At 57.6% G+C, this 14,834-nt stretch overlaps 1 protein-coding gene across 1 annotated transcript in view; it reads right to left on the bottom strand.

Moving 5' to 3' along the window:
- The window catches only part of EPHA8 (EPH receptor A8), a 34,083-nt gene that overhangs the window by 5,914 nt on the left and 13,335 nt on the right, over positions 1–14,834 (bottom strand). Inside the window, exons 4-7 of the mRNA XM_065881522.1 lie at positions 8,218–8,373; positions 5,702–6,037; positions 1,184–1,308; positions 946–1,108 (exon numbers count right to left, since the gene is read on the bottom strand). Coding sequence (XP_065737594.1) covers positions 946–1,108; positions 1,184–1,308; positions 5,702–6,037; positions 8,218–8,373 — 780 coding nt within the window. The remainder of the gene's footprint in view (positions 1–945; positions 1,109–1,183; positions 1,309–5,701; positions 6,038–8,217; positions 8,374–14,834) is intronic.

Below are 14,834 nucleotides of genomic sequence, written 5' to 3'. Positions count from 1 at the left end.
TTCCAGGGATAAGCCAGTATTATCGTTAGTTGTCAGATGAGAAAACCGAGGCCCAGAGAACTCAAGGAACTTACTCAAGGACACACAGCAAATGGGATGGAGCCGGGCAGGATTCCTACCTGGGCGGTCTCATCATGGTATCAGACCTAAGAGCACTTGAGACACACAAGTGCCAAGGGGGTGCCAGGTTGAGGAAGGTCATCAACTCAGCCTTGAACCATCTGTCTTAGCACTGCCCCCCTGGAGGGTGCTGAGTATAGGAGAAGACCCCAACGGGCTGGAGATGGGGGCAGGGGGTTCCCAAGCTTGAATGTGCCTCAGAATCACCCTGAAGGTATGATCAAACCAAAATTTCTGGGCCCCCAGCGCCAGGGTTTCTGCTTCCGAAGGTCTGGGGTGGGGCCTGAGAATCAGCATTTCTGATAGCTCCCAGGGGCTGCAGCTGCTGCTGGTCCTGGACTACACTGTGGGAACCGCTGTTCTGGAGGCGGGGGGTGCAGGGCAGGATGATACTGGGGAAGGGCACAGAGTTTGTCCCCAAGCTGACCAGGTTCAAGTCTTGCTCTGCTGGGTAACCTTGGGCAAATCGCTTTACTGCTCTGACCCTCATTTTCCTCACCTGTAAAATGGGGATGTGGATATTGCCAACTCACTAGAGGGTCTCTGGGACGATTATAAGGTAGTCCTGCTAGCAAAGGGCACCATGATGCCTGCAAGTCACGCTGATGCTCGGGGAAAGCCTGCATTTGATGGGCTGTTACGAGCTCTGTCACCTCGGGCGTGTAACTTTCCTTCTCTGAGCCTGTCTTTTCACCTGTCAAAATGCTGATTTGGCCCACGCACCAGCTCAGCATGCACTCGTTCCCCTCCTCTGACCACCATGACCCTGGCCCTGGCCCTGGCGCCTGGCCCAGCTCCCTCGCCCTCCCCCATCCCTGCACTCACGGGGTTTCCCGGTCTCCACCTCCATGGCCTGGCTGAAGCGGCCGCAGCCAGCCGAGGTGCGGGCTCGGACCTGGAACACGTAGCGGGTGCCCGGCTTGAGGCCCGAGACGGTGGCCCTGGTGGTGACAGCTTTGAGGGTGGAGTAGCTCTGCATCTCCTTGTCCTGCCCGTGGGAGGGGTGGTCAGCCAAGGGTCCCTGGCCTGGTGGCCTCCCTCTTTCTCCCTTCCCCGTGGGTACCTTCTCGTAGTACTTGATCTCGTACTCCAGGATGATGCCATTGGGCTGCTCTGGCTCCTGCCACAGCAGCGAGACGCTGGTCTGCCCGGCCCGCTCCTGGCGGATCACCACCACCTGGGACGGGGCTGGGGCAGGGGGAGGGAAGGGAGCTCGGTCAGGTCAGATGGGTGGATGGGTGATGATGGGGAAGGGCCTCTGTCTGCCCCTTCCTCAGGCCCCACCCAGGGATGCTGGCTTGGGCCACACTCACCTTGCTAACTGTCCTGCCACCGCCCCAGGAGAGCCAGTACCCTCTGCTCCTCCTGGCAAATCATTGGCTGCCACCCTGGTCAGTTATCTGGGGTTGGCACAGCCTGGCTCCCAACTGGGATGCCGGGGTTGGCTCGACCCAGATGAGGCCTGACCTCGCAACTTCCACTGTCCCCTCCTCCTCTCTGGCCAAGCCCATCCACTGGAAGCATGCTGGACCCCCGCCAGCCCCATCAAGCAGCCGCACTTGTCGACCCTGAGGCCCCATCACCTGATGTCTCTGTCTCCGCGTCACCCACCCCCGCCCGGGGCCTGATGTGGAGCATGCTCTCAGGAGCACTGAGGAGGGAGGAAGAAAAGGAGAAGGGAGGGGAAGAATCAAGGGAACCAATGCCCTCACTGCCTGGGTTTGGAGGGACATGAGCTGAGCCTGAGGCCCATGTGAGCTCAAGTATTCTCGAAGTCACACTAGGTCACCCTTTCGCCCCCTTGCTCATTCCGTCCCCCACCCATTCCCTCCCCGACTCCTGTGCTCAGTGCAATCACCCCTGAGGTGAGTCTGTTGGGAAGGGTCGGATGTCGACCCAGCCACAGCCAAACCGAAGGGACTGCCCTCAGAGTTGCAACCCCGTCCTCCCTGACCCCTCCAGCTGCAGCCCTCCCCTCAGCTCACCCGAGTTCCGACTCTGCCCTACTCCTCCTGTGCCCCCGACCTGCCCCATGTGGCCAGCTCTGGCCTCATAACTGGGCATCTCATCTCTCTGGCACACGTGGGAGCTCCCCGAGGCAGGGATTGCACATAGTAGATGCCCAATAAATGTTGCTGGATGACGCTGACATGAAAAATTAAGAAGCAACTCCACAGTTAAGTTGGAAGGTGTGGTACAGGGGAGACCCCACCAGCCTGGGAATCAGGTCTGGCTTCACAACCTGGCCTGTCTCTTGTTGGCTGGGCCCATGACTACCTCTGGGCAGTTTCTCCACCCAGAAAGTGAAGCTGCTGGGCACCAGCTGCCAGGCGGAGGTGAGGCTCAGAGAAGACCACTGTACGTGTGGGACAGACACCAGTGCTAGAACACATGGGTGCCTCTTAAAAACCAAACAATTTGCAAGGCAAGAGGTGCTGTGTGAGTGGGGCAGACACAGAGGGAGACTGGGGCTCAGAGGTGGGATGGAAACAGGGCGGAGCACCAGAGAGGGCTCCAGGGAGGAGGGGGTTGTAGAGAAGAGGCTACGGGGAGGCACGGGGAGGGGGAGGGGCAAGTGGTCTCTGAGGACAGACCTCCCGCATTTGCTCAGGGCTGCTGTCTGCCCCAGGCCCCCAGCCCAGAGCTGTAGGTGTCCACTGCATCATCCCCCTAGAATTTCCTGAATGACTCCCACGTGCTGGGCAGTGGGCTAGGACCTGGGGATACTGCAGTGCCCAAGACAGCCCTCAAGGAGCTTATGGTCTAGTTAAGAGAGACAGAGTTAATAAGAAAATAAATCAATGCATAATTACAGGTATGCTAGGTGCATGGAAGACATGAAGAGGGTGCCGTGATGGAGAGGACCTTACGTCTGCAGGAGCCCAGGAGGGAACGGGGCCATTTCAGCTGAGGTGGTCCGGGTGGGCCTCCCAGAGGCGGGGGGACAGCTAACCGAGGACTGAAGGAGGCAGCGAGGGGAACGTCATGGGGAGGAGCACGTCATTCCGACCGAGAGGTAAGGCCAAGGCCCAGGGCAGGGAAGGGCTTGGTGTGTCCAAGGATGAGGACCCGAGGCCAGTGTGGCTGGAAGGGAGAGAGCCTGGTGACAGTGGATGGGGTGCGGCTGGGGAGGTGGGCAGGGGAGGGTCTGATGGGTCCCCTGAATCATGGTGCAGGGTTGTCCAGGCAACATGAGATAGACTGAATTGTGCCCCCCCCCAAAATTCGTCTACTGAAGCCCTAACCCCCAACACGTTAGTATTTGGAGATGGAGCCTTAAGGAGATAATGAGGTTTAGATGGGGGCACTGATGCCTTTCTAAGAAGAGACACCAGAGAGTTCTTTCTCTCTTTCCTTCTCTCTCTCTGCCATGTGAGGACACAGTGAGAAGGCAGCCGTCTGCAAGCCAGGAAGAGGGTTCTCACCAGGAACCAAATTGGCCGGCACCTTGACCTTGGACTTCCGGCCTCCAGAGCCGTGAGCTGTAAACGTCTGTGCTTTAAGCCCCGGCCTATGGTATGTGTTATGGCAGCCTGAGCTGACTAGGACCGATGGCATGTGTGTGTACGGGGTGGAGGGGTCGGAGTGTGGAGGGGGTCACGCTGAAGGGAGACCCAGTGGGACTGGCTGGTGGGTGGATGAGGCACGATGGGGGGATAGCCAAGGATGACGGCTGGGTTTGGGGCTCAAGTAACCCCACGAACAGCGGTGCCACGTCCTGAGATGGGGGCCTGGGGAAGGGGCTGGTTTGGGGGTGCTGTGTGTCTGAAACACATCGAGTGGAGATGGGAGTGGGCAGCTGGACCTCAGGGGAGAGGCCTGTGCTGGTGACACACTTGGGGGACATCAGCACGAAGGTGGAATTCAAAGCCGTGGGCCCTGATAATGTCACTCTGGCAAGATGGAGCTGGGTAAGTAGGAAAGAGAGGAGGGTCCGGATGTGCCTGGGGTCCTCCAGCTTTTGGGAATTTGTGCAGAGAGAAGGGGCTGGTGGAGATGGAGAAGGACAGGCCGGAGAGCTGGATGGAAAGTGGGGGGTGGGCTGGGCATGGAAGGCAAGAGAAAAGTACTCCAAGAAGGAGTAAAGAAGAGCGGGGGGTGGGAAGGTGGAGTGCCCACTGCAAACTGAATTTCTCGGGATAGGTGGGCAAAGGCGCCTGATTGGAGGTGCCCGAAGAGGCCCACAGAGGAGAGGACGCAGATGTGTGAGCAAGCCAGCTCTTTAAGGAAGCTTCCATGTAAGAGAAGGAGTCTCGTGGCTGGAAGGGTGTGCGGGCTCACGGGAGGCTGTTCTTTTTTTTTTTTTTTTGCGGTACGCGGGCCTCTCACTGTTGTGGCCTCTCCCGCTGCAGAGCACAGGCCCCGGACGTGCAGGCTCAGTGGCCATGGCTCACGGGCCCAGCCGCTCCGCGGCATGTGGGATCTTCCCGGACCGGGGCACGAACCCGCGTCCCCTGCATCGGCAGGCGGACTCTCAACCACTGCGCCACCAGGGAAGCCCGAGGCTGTTCTTTTTAATGATGGAGCACACGGAGCAGTGTGAGTGCCGAAGGTTCTCTGCTCCGCCCTCCACCCCTGACCAGCCGGACACCTGTCTCGGCCACCCCAGTGACACGTGGGCAGGCGCGGGGCCTGGCACCACGCACAAGGGCCTACTCCTCATTGCGTCGCTAGCACTGAGCAGAGAGCTTGGCATCTCACAGGTGCTCCACAGGTCCCAGAGGAATGAGGGTCTCTTGGGAGGATGAAGCCCTGGCGTCAGGGAGGGGGTGCCCTGGGTTCAGGGTTGGGAAGCCTATTTCACTTGGGAGTGAGGCAGACCTGGGTTCGAATCCTGACCTGCCGCTTCTATGTGGTGACCCTGGCTGGCTCCGGGCCTCAGTTCCTCCTCTGTGATACGGTGGGAATGGAGTCACTGAGCCAGGCCTGCGTGGTGTTGGGAGGAGACGGGGGTGGGGAGCCACAGGGCACGTGCCAGGGGCGCTGTTAACAGGGAAGCTGCCACAGGCGGCCCTTGGGTCAGGCTGCCACTCGACAGGCAGGACGCACCAGAATTTGGAAAGAAAGGGGCTAACTTCAGTCCAACAACTGGCTAGAAACAGAGAGGTAAGTGGTTGTCGTCCAGACCAGTCTGAGCAAATCCATCCCAGGGGCAGCAGTGGCAGCTGTTCTGGACAATGATAGTCAGAGTGATTTGATATTTTAATGACATTTATTGAGCACGTACCGTGGGCCAGGTACCGGGCTAAGCATTTTCAGTTCCTTCATTTAAGCCTCAGTAACAGAGCAGGTACGATTACTCCTATCACAACAGGGAGGAGACAGAGGCAGAGAGGGAAAATTCTAGAACCCAGGCCTGGGATGGTCATGCTAGCCTGCCTCTGTGCTTTTTGGTTTCCTTCCACTCATAGAACATGTTTTACTTTTCTAAGGCCGCAAAGCCTGTAGCTCAGAGTCCTGGTGAGGAAGGCGGAGCCCAGAGAGGCAGGCACTTGCCCAAACGCCACAGCGAGTCTGCGCAGTGCTCGGATGCCAGGGAGGACGAAGGGTCCGGGAGCTGGGGACGGGCGTCTCCGCCTACCTGCCTGGTTCGTGGTGATGTTGACGACGGCAGCCCGGCGGGGCTCTGGGCTCAGGTCGGACACACCGTTGACGGCCTCGATCCAGAAGGAGTAGTTCATGTGGGCCAGCAGGTTGGCCACCAGCAGGCTGGCCTGCACCAGGCTGGTCTGCTGGGGCACGAAGCGGGTGCTGCCCCCGCACGTCTCGCAGTGGCCCAAGGCCCAGGGGCAGCGGCGGCACACGGCATTGTAGGTGATGTCACTGCGGCCGCCCCGGTCCAGTGGAGGGGCCCACTCCAGGGTCACAGAAGTCCCATTCACGCTGGAGATCAGATTCACTGGTGCCGAGGGGGGGCCTGGAAAGCAGAGAATGACAGGTGGGCGTGGAGGGCATGTATTTGGGCCGGTCTAGTCTCCCCCATCAGGTCAGGGAAGGGCTGTGGTTCCCCCATGATACTTGGGGCTCCCTAAGGGTAAGGGCACACCTACCCCATCCTCTGGAAGCTCCCCTGGGGCAGAGGCAGTGTCTCTGCCATCAGATTGGGAGCACAGTCAGGGTCTGGGCACAGAAGCCACCCTTCCCCCACCCCACGTAGCACCACCCGGATCCTGGGGTTTGTGCTTCACAAGCTTTTCGTCCAGAGCTGGGCAGAGTTTGCACATAGCAGCTACCCTGGGTGTGAGATGTCCCAGTCATCTGCATCCCCCACCCCACTCCTTAACCCCCTGGCTGGATTTAATGTCAATGACACTGAACACTGTGGTGGAGAAAAGCAGAGCCCCATGTGCCGAGTGACCCCTCCCCACTGCCCAGGATGGGAGCCCCAGTCTGGGCAGCACAAGGACACTGGAGAGAGGGACAGGGCTGGGGGCTGGGAGTTGGGGTAGGATCCTGGGCGTGGGGATTTGAACCAGGAGGGCCTGAGGGTCGATGGAGTTCCAACTCTCAGAATCTCAAGCTGGGAATCTTAGATCTTAAGAAAATAGAATTGTAGAATCTCAGAATCATAAAGAACCTTAGAATCTGCAGGGTGTGGAATACTAAAAGCCTAGTCTTTTACAATCTTAAGATTCCTAGAACTGGAGGGCACTGGATTGTGGATTTGGAGAGAAACTGGAGTCCAGCCAGCTGAGTGCAAATGTTTGTGACCTAGAGCCGGGCTCACCTGGCCTGAGGAGCCCAGAGCAGTCACCATGCCCCTCAGCAATCCTTTCTGCCCCAGCAGGTCCCACATGGGGCAAAGGCACAGGTCTGGGCACAACAGGGGAGGGAGGGAGGGAGGGAGGGAAGAAGGGTTTACTCGTGCACGCGTGTGTGTGGTGTGGTGTGTGTATCTGTGTGTAGTGTGTGTGTGTGTGTGTGTGTGTGTGTGTGTGTGTGTGTAGCAATGTGAATACACCTGGGCCCTTACCTGCCCTGTGCAGGGGGTCTGGGGAAGGGTGGTGATGGAAGTTGGGGGAGGGGGAGATGGAGATCAGGTTGGGGTAAATTCTGGGGCAAAACCCATCAGCACCGAGTAAAGTACCCCTCACCCCGTCACAAGAGCCCAAGGCTGGTGAACAGCGTGGGCTGAACTGGCTGCAGCTCCTCCCCAGCGGGGGTGGGAGTGAGAGGCCCCTTTGGGACAGGGGAGGGGAGGCCACGGAGGAGCTGTATCAGCAGAAATGCCAAGGCAGTCACGCAGCCCTGCAGGCGCGGCGCCGGAGTCCCTCGGAGCCCCCTCAGGTATGGGGCATGCGCGCTGCTGCCTCACCCTCTCCAGGCGCGCGCCTCCCTTGCAGGGCCAGGTGTGCTCATGGTGAGCTCACAAAGCGGGCTCGTTCAAGCTCCACGGGGACTCATGAGTCCGTTCCAGGTACGTGTGCACGCAGCCCTCTAAGGACACTTTGCACACGCGGGCACAAGCACTTGAACACTCACACCCTGTGCACCTTCTGCCCGAACTGCTACCGACAAGGACACACACAGCCAATCGCTGCAGGCCTCCCACAGCGCACACAGCAGCCACACCCACCCCATACACACAATCACGCACACCCCCCCCAAAGCAGTTCCCCGAATTCAGCAGCTCCCCCCAGTCTCTCAAGGATGGCAGTGATGCGGGGCAGGGGTGGGGGCGGCTCCTCTGATGCCCGTCTTGCCGCACAGGCAGTCCCCCAGCTTGCCCACCCCAGCCCCCAGGACACTGGCATGACCCTTGGGTCAGAAGATGACCAAAGCCACCTGGTGCTGGGAAGGGCATGAGTCCAGTTCTGTCCTGCCCTTTGGAGCAGAGAGGAGAGACCGAGGGAGGAATGGAAAGATTTCCATTGGAGAGATGGCAGGTGACCTATGACAAGAAGCTGGGAGCCCAGAGAGGTCAAGGCCATTGTTGAGGGGTCAGAGTCACCCCCCATCCCCGGACTGGCCCCTGGCCCATGAGAGCCACCTGTCCCTGCCTCGCCCGCTGAAACCTGGCTCCCTGGGAGCTTGAGGGGCCGAGCATGGGGTCCTAGCCTAGTCTCGAGGGTTCTGGGGCCACGGGGTGGTACTCACGGGTGCAGGCTGCAGACGGTGGGTCCAGGGCTGCACGGAAGTAGCTGAGGTCGCAGCGGCAGGCCTGGGCGGCAGGGGCTGCAGAGTGGCTGTGGGGAGGGCAGCGGGCGCAGAGCTGGTCCCCGGGGGCCGACTTGTAGAAGCCCAGCTCACAGGCTGTGGAAGAGAAGGAGGCTTCAGGTGAGCCTGCCGGGCCACCCTGATGGGCCTCAGGGGCAGCTCTCTGGCCCCGGGGTTCCTGGGGGATCCCCTGAGGGACAGAGGTACAGACCTTCAGCATCACCTGTTCCTACTCTCATCTGCAGATGGAGGGACTGAAGCTCAGAGAGGGCCTCTGACTTACATAGGGTTGCACAGCGAGTCGGAGGCAGAGCTGAGGCTGGGACCCTGACACCTGAGTCCCAGCCCCAGAGTCAGCACAGGGCGGAGCGTCTCTGAATCCTCCAATGGCCCCTCCCACCCAGGCTCTGTCGTTCACAGGGCACTTGTCCTTGAGCGAGACACCAGCCTCAGGGGCAGGGGTCAAGGCTAAGAATCTGAGGGGGGCCGAAACCCCAGGGGTGTGACCTGAAAGCGGGAGAGGGAATGGGGGTGGGGAGGAACGTGACTGGAAGAGACGTGTGTGATGAGACCAGAGGTTCCCAAACACGGACAGGCGTGGAACCATCCCTATAAAAACACAGACCCCGGCCCCATCACAGCCACTGAGTTAGAAGAGCCAGGGGTGGGGCCGGGGAATCTGTGTTTTACAAGTGCCCCGAACAATGCTGATGTCCAGGAATTGCAGGCTCCTGACCCTCCCAGTCTCACCGTGGCTGACCCGATATGTTTCTCGTATCTGACCTCTCCGGCCTCTGAGAGGCACACACATCTTGCTCCTGATGACCACAGCAGCCTCCAAACCTGGCCCCTAGCCCCACCTCCCCAGCCCCACTGCCTACGAGATGACTCTTCCTTTAGCCAGTATCTATGAGCACCTATTCTGTGCCAGAGACACAGCCACGAACAAGGTCCACATGGCGTCTGCCCTCAAGAAGCTGGCAGTTTTCAAGGCGGCAGAGGGAGACACAGTAATTGAGGCTGTGATCATTTCCAGAAGGAAATAAAGCAGGTGATGTGGCAAAGCGTAAATGGTGGGAGGAGCGACCTTCCCTGAGAAGGTCTTTGAGTTGTGGCCTAAAGGCTGAGAACGAGTCAGCAGGAAGTGCGATGTTGTGGGTTGAGGGACTCTCTAAAATGACACTGCTGCTGGGCCAAACCCTCACAGGCTCCGCATGGCCTAAACAATAAAGCCTGGTGTTCAAAGCCTCCCTGCAGCCTCCTTCAGGGCCCCTCCCTCTCCCTCAGGCCGAACTAAAGGACTGGCCATTCCCCACACTCAGGAGTTGTTTCCTGTCTCGGGGCCTTTGCACATGCTGTGCCTTTTCTCTTTTTGTCACCCTGTCGAATTCTTTCAAGATTCATTTTAACTGTGCCTTTGATGAAACCTTTCTGGACCGCTCCACATCTCCACATGTACACACACACACACACACACACACATACACACACACACACACAGAAGCAACCACTCCTCTCCCTATCTTTGCATCCCTGTTCGGTCTCACCACCTGCAACATTATGGCTGTACTTTTTCATCTGTGTGTCTGACTCTCTCTCCTTGAGGGTAGATCCTTGTGAACAGGGCAGGGCCGCCTTATTCATCTCAAAGTTCCTAGAGTCTGGCTCAGGGTAGAAGTTGTCAACGCTGGTGGGAGTTTTCAAAGTGAGCTAATCCGGCCATTATCTGCTCTGGGTAGAAAGACAACCCAGGGGTTCAGGAGGACCAAATGCTGCCCAGCCAGGCAGCTCCCAGCTCCATCTGTGGAACTGAACTCCTCTGCAACGGGGACCACCAGGAAACTCACTGGGATCTCTCTCCGATAAGTCTCTTTCTAGAAAACTCAGTGCTTGAGAGAAGCTTCATTTGCAAAGCTATGTCACTTATTTGATTGTACCTCTTTATCATAATAGTTAAAATTAGGTTAATTTGTAAAATTTGACAAACTTGAGAGAAAACCTGAAATCAGGAGAAATGATGATGCCCTTAAGTTGCTTCCCAGGCTCAGAGGCCGTGGAGCCAGAAGGGGCTTATAGGCTGGGAAGTCAGCAAGAATGTGCCTCCGTTTTGAGACCTCTTTCCTGCCCCCTGGGGAGACCCCAAGAGGGCTCAGGCCTGACTGGGGGCTGGGTGCTTGGAGTTGTGGAGAGGGTCCTAGCTGACACCCTGTGATCTCCCCTCCTCTTCCCAGAAGTCCGGGCACAGCCTAAGAGCTTCCTTCTGAGCCCAAGAAGCAGACAGAGGAAACGGGCTTTGCACTTCACCAGCAAACATTTATCGAACCTGTGGCGGCACTGAATGACACTCTTCCTCACTGTACTGATCGGGTCCACCTTGATCAACATCTCAGGAACCGTTTGCTTATTCTGTCCTTTATTTATTCCTTCACCCAAATTTACCGAGCCATGGACCGGACGTAAATAAGACCTAGTGCTGCTTTCAAGGAGCTGTCAGAGCAGTGAGGGGCAGACCAGGACACGTGCGGTGACATCTTGGTGTGATGCATGGCACAACATGACAGCCTTTGTTTTTTTGGGGTTTTTTTTGCGGTATGTGGGCCTCTCACTGTTGTGGCCTCTCCCGTTGCGGAGCACAGGCTCCGGACGCGCAGGCTCAGCGGCCATGGCTCACGGGCCTAGCCGCTCCGCGGCATGTGGGATCTTCCCGGACCGGGGCACGAACCCGCGTCCCCTGCATCGGCAGGCGGACTCTCAACCACTGTGCCACCAGGGAAGCCCCAGCCTTTGTTTTCTGAGTCCCTGACCATTCAGAGCTGTGCTAGTCCTCGGGTATTAAAGAGCAGAAACTTGGGAGCAGGCTGCCTGGGTTCCTTTTCTTTTCCAGCCCCTTCCCCTAGGCTAAGTGACATTAGGCAAGTTGCTGGGCCTCTGTGTCTTCATCTGGAAAATGGGGACAATAACAGTTCCCACCTCCGAGGGCTGTTGTGAGGATGACAAGAGTGAATACACGTGAATTCACACGAGCACAGCGCCTGGCACTCATTACCACGTACGCAGTCAGCATGTATACGTCTGTTTGGCAGAGAGGAAACAGAGGCTGGGGAGCTTGAGTGCCTCGCCCCAGGGTCCCCGCTGAGCCAGGATGCAAACCCCAGTCTTTACGCCACCAACCTGTCAACACCTGGCCTCTGCTTAGAGGCGGCCCCGCCATCCTGCCACTTCACCAGTGGGCGGTTCTCACACGCTCGGCTAACACCCATATGGCTATAAAGTGTCAAGGCTAGATTAATCCGCTCAATGAAAATAAAATAATCTTGAATAAGAATACTAATCACCAGGCCTCAGGGAGCCCGGAGACCTGGAGGCAGAGCCGGGAATTAATGGCTGAGACAGATGGAGCGGCTCTGGGCTGGGGCCCGGCCCTGCCCATAGACCCAGGGCGCTTCCGGAGTCTGCAGTGCCCGGTGTCGGCCGTGCGCCAGGAGGGGCTCCTGCCCCTGCCGAGGGCACCTTGCCCAGGCCGCCTGTCAGGCCGGCAAGCTGATGGAGACCCCGGCCACCTCTCTCCTCTTCCCCACGAAGAGCTTGAGATTTGACAAATAAGGTGTCTGCTGGTGGCCGACCAAAGGAAATTAATTCTAAATCAGATTTTGAACACAGTCAGGAAGGCAAAAGAGCTCGTTGTTCATGCTGCCCCTCTGAAATGAGATGCTCTGATATTTATAGAAAGATGATTAGGGCCACAGAGGGTGGTTTATATTCTGTGTCCAGGTGACAGAAAGGACGGTAGCCAGGAGACTCTGGGGGCTGCTCTGTTGGGTGATGTTCTGAGAGGTCCTTCTTCTCTCTGGAGGGGGTGGGGGGGGATGCAGCCACGAGTGGGGGGAGGTCACTGGGTCAGGAACTGGGTAGTGTGGGGAGCTTTCTGGTCAGGGGGTTGGGAGATTTGGGATTCAATCAACCACTCCTAGCTGTGTGCCCTTGGGTCAGTCACTTCGCCTCTCTGGGCCTCCATTTCCCCACTGGTAAACTGGACTAGCTCCGCGTGGCTCTGATATTCTTCCGTGGGTCCCTGAGGCCCGAGTGCAGTCTCCATAAGGATTCTAAAAAGCCATGTGATTGGGCTGGTCCCCACTCCTGGGCTTTATTGTCTTCTCCGTAAAAGGAACTGCTGCCCAGCCACTTCTGGGGGGAGCCTTGAGGGTGAGACTAGCGAGATGGGAACCTGGCAGCTGGGAGGGTGGCTCTCTCCATGGGCCTGGCCGCTGTTGCAGCCCTCAAGCTCTGGGTCCCTTCTCCTATCACCAGAAGGAAGGCGGGGGGGCACTCGGGTGGGAGAAGCCGGGAACCCCTCTCCCAGCCCTGTTTGCTCAGACAGAACTGCCCGATGGAGAAGGCCAGGGCCCCTCGGGTCTCAGGAGGCCCCGCTCAGGCTGGGCAGGGGGCTCCAGCTTTGAGAGGCCATCTCAAGCAGCCCAGCAAAGGCACCCCCAGTCTGTATCCAGCTCCTGCTTGTGCCCCACCCTCTCCTACTCTCAGGCTACCCACTAGGGAGGGGTGGGGATGGGCGACACTGCAGGGCCGCTGGCCCAGGCCTCCCGTTGGGGGAGGGCCTCAGTTTTGCACCTGTGCTGTTTCTTTGAAGGAGGTTAACAGACAAGCGCAGAAGCCCACCTACAGGGTTAAGAAAAGTCTCTCCTCGTGTGATTTAAAACCGGCATCCCCCTGGGCTTCCCTAGTGGCGCAGTGGTTGAGAGTCTGCCTGCCATTGCAGGGGACATGGGTTTGTGCCCTGGTCCGGGAAGATCCCACATGCCGCGGAGCGGCTGGGCCCGTGAGCCATGGCCGCTGAGCCTGCGCATCCGGAGCCTGTGCTCCGCAACGGGAGAGGCCACAACAGTGAAAGGCCCGTGTACCGCCGGCATCCCGCCCCCAAACGTCACTGCCCGCAGTGCACTATGAATTAATATTTTTTATAAAACCTGTAATTATCTTGCAACTGGCATAATTACGCTGCATTGTGATTTAAATGTAAAATTCAAAATATGCTGCAATTCCCTAACCCTGCTTTGGCATTTCTTCATTATTTTTTATTAACGTGCCAGCAGCGTCAGGAAATGGGAGTGGCCTTGGCTTCTCCCAGCTCTGAGGAGGTCCCCCTGCTCAGGCCGTGGAGTTTCCACCAAGAGTCCTGCCCTTGACATGCTGTGGGTCCTTGGGCAAGACGCATTCCCTCTTTGGGCTCCACTTCCCATCTCTATCAAAAAAGGAGGAGGCTGGAGTAGTACCTCTGAGTGAGGCCCCAACCCCAAAGTCAGGAGGACCAGTCTCCCTCCTAAGGGCAAGGATGTACTCTGTACAAACAAGTGGCCTGCTGTGCTCACTGGCTCAATCCAGGGTTGGGGGCAGCTGACCTTGAGCAGGTATCTACTGGCTAGCCCGCCTGACTGTTACAGCTTATACTGTCCTGGTTACTAATCTTTTTAACGTTACCCCAGGGGGCTTCGCAGAGAGCTTTGTGGGCAGAGGAAGCAGTTCAGGGCTCTGGAGTGAGACAACACGGGGTCAGATCCCTACTCTGCCACTTAAGTTGAAGGGACTCAGTTTTTCATGTCTGTAAGATGTGGATATAATACCTCGCTTAGAGGAATATTGTAAGGATGAGAAACTGTGAACTCCCCGAAGGCAGGGATGCCCTGTGTCTCTATCCCTGATGCCTGGGACACAGTAGATTCTCAACAGAATGAGTAACTGACATAATGTGTACTATGTGCTCATTAAAGTGCCTGGCACATGGCAAACACTCAAAAAATTGTCACAAAGGGACTTTATATTCCCATCCGAATAAGGGGATGTTGGGAGCTGGCTCTAGCGGGGAATGCAGTCAGGATAGGCCAGGGATAGGTGAAAAGCCTACACACATGGCTCAGAGTAAGACAGACCTGACTCAGAGCCCAGCTCCACCTCTCACCAGCTCTGAACCTAAGCAGGACACTACCTCTTGAGCCTCAGTTTCCCCATCTGTAAAATGGAATTGTAATACCTGCCTTGCTACAACGAGCCAATGAATGGATGTGCTAGGAATCCCCCTGCAAGCTGTATAGGCAACAGGGATGTTTGTTGTTATTGTTACTACCCAGAGGGAAGTTGAGAAGTACAGGGATGTCTGTGAAGGAACCAGGAGAGGCTGGAGGCCTGGAGAGCCTTGAAAACTAGGCCACAGAGGGTAGAACAAATCCAGAAACAGGCAAATGTCACAGAAGGTGCTTCGGGGTTTAGGGTCCAGGAGAGTGAAGACTCGTGCCAGCTGGAAGTATGAAAAAGCTTTCTTAAGGCAATCAGAGAGCCCCAGAGAGGGGCCAGAAAGGGCCTGGTGGCTGGACAGAAGAATCTAGTCCTGGAGATCTCGGGGCAAGATAACTCCTAAGCTGGACCAGGCTGGACTCTGAAGCTACTTTGCCCATCACCTGAAACTGTCAGCCTGTGTCCTGCTCAGTCCTGCGAGCACCATGGGGCCTTCCTGCCGGCTAGGGCAGAGGGGTGGTGCTGAGAGGCCT

This window comes from Phocoena phocoena, chromosome 1, assembly GCF_963924675.1.
Source record: "Phocoena phocoena chromosome 1, mPhoPho1.1, whole genome shotgun sequence".
In the NCBI taxonomy this organism is placed as follows: Eukaryota; Metazoa; Chordata; class Mammalia; order Artiodactyla; family Phocoenidae; genus Phocoena; species Phocoena phocoena.
This window is presented reverse-complemented; position numbering and strand designations above follow the sequence as displayed.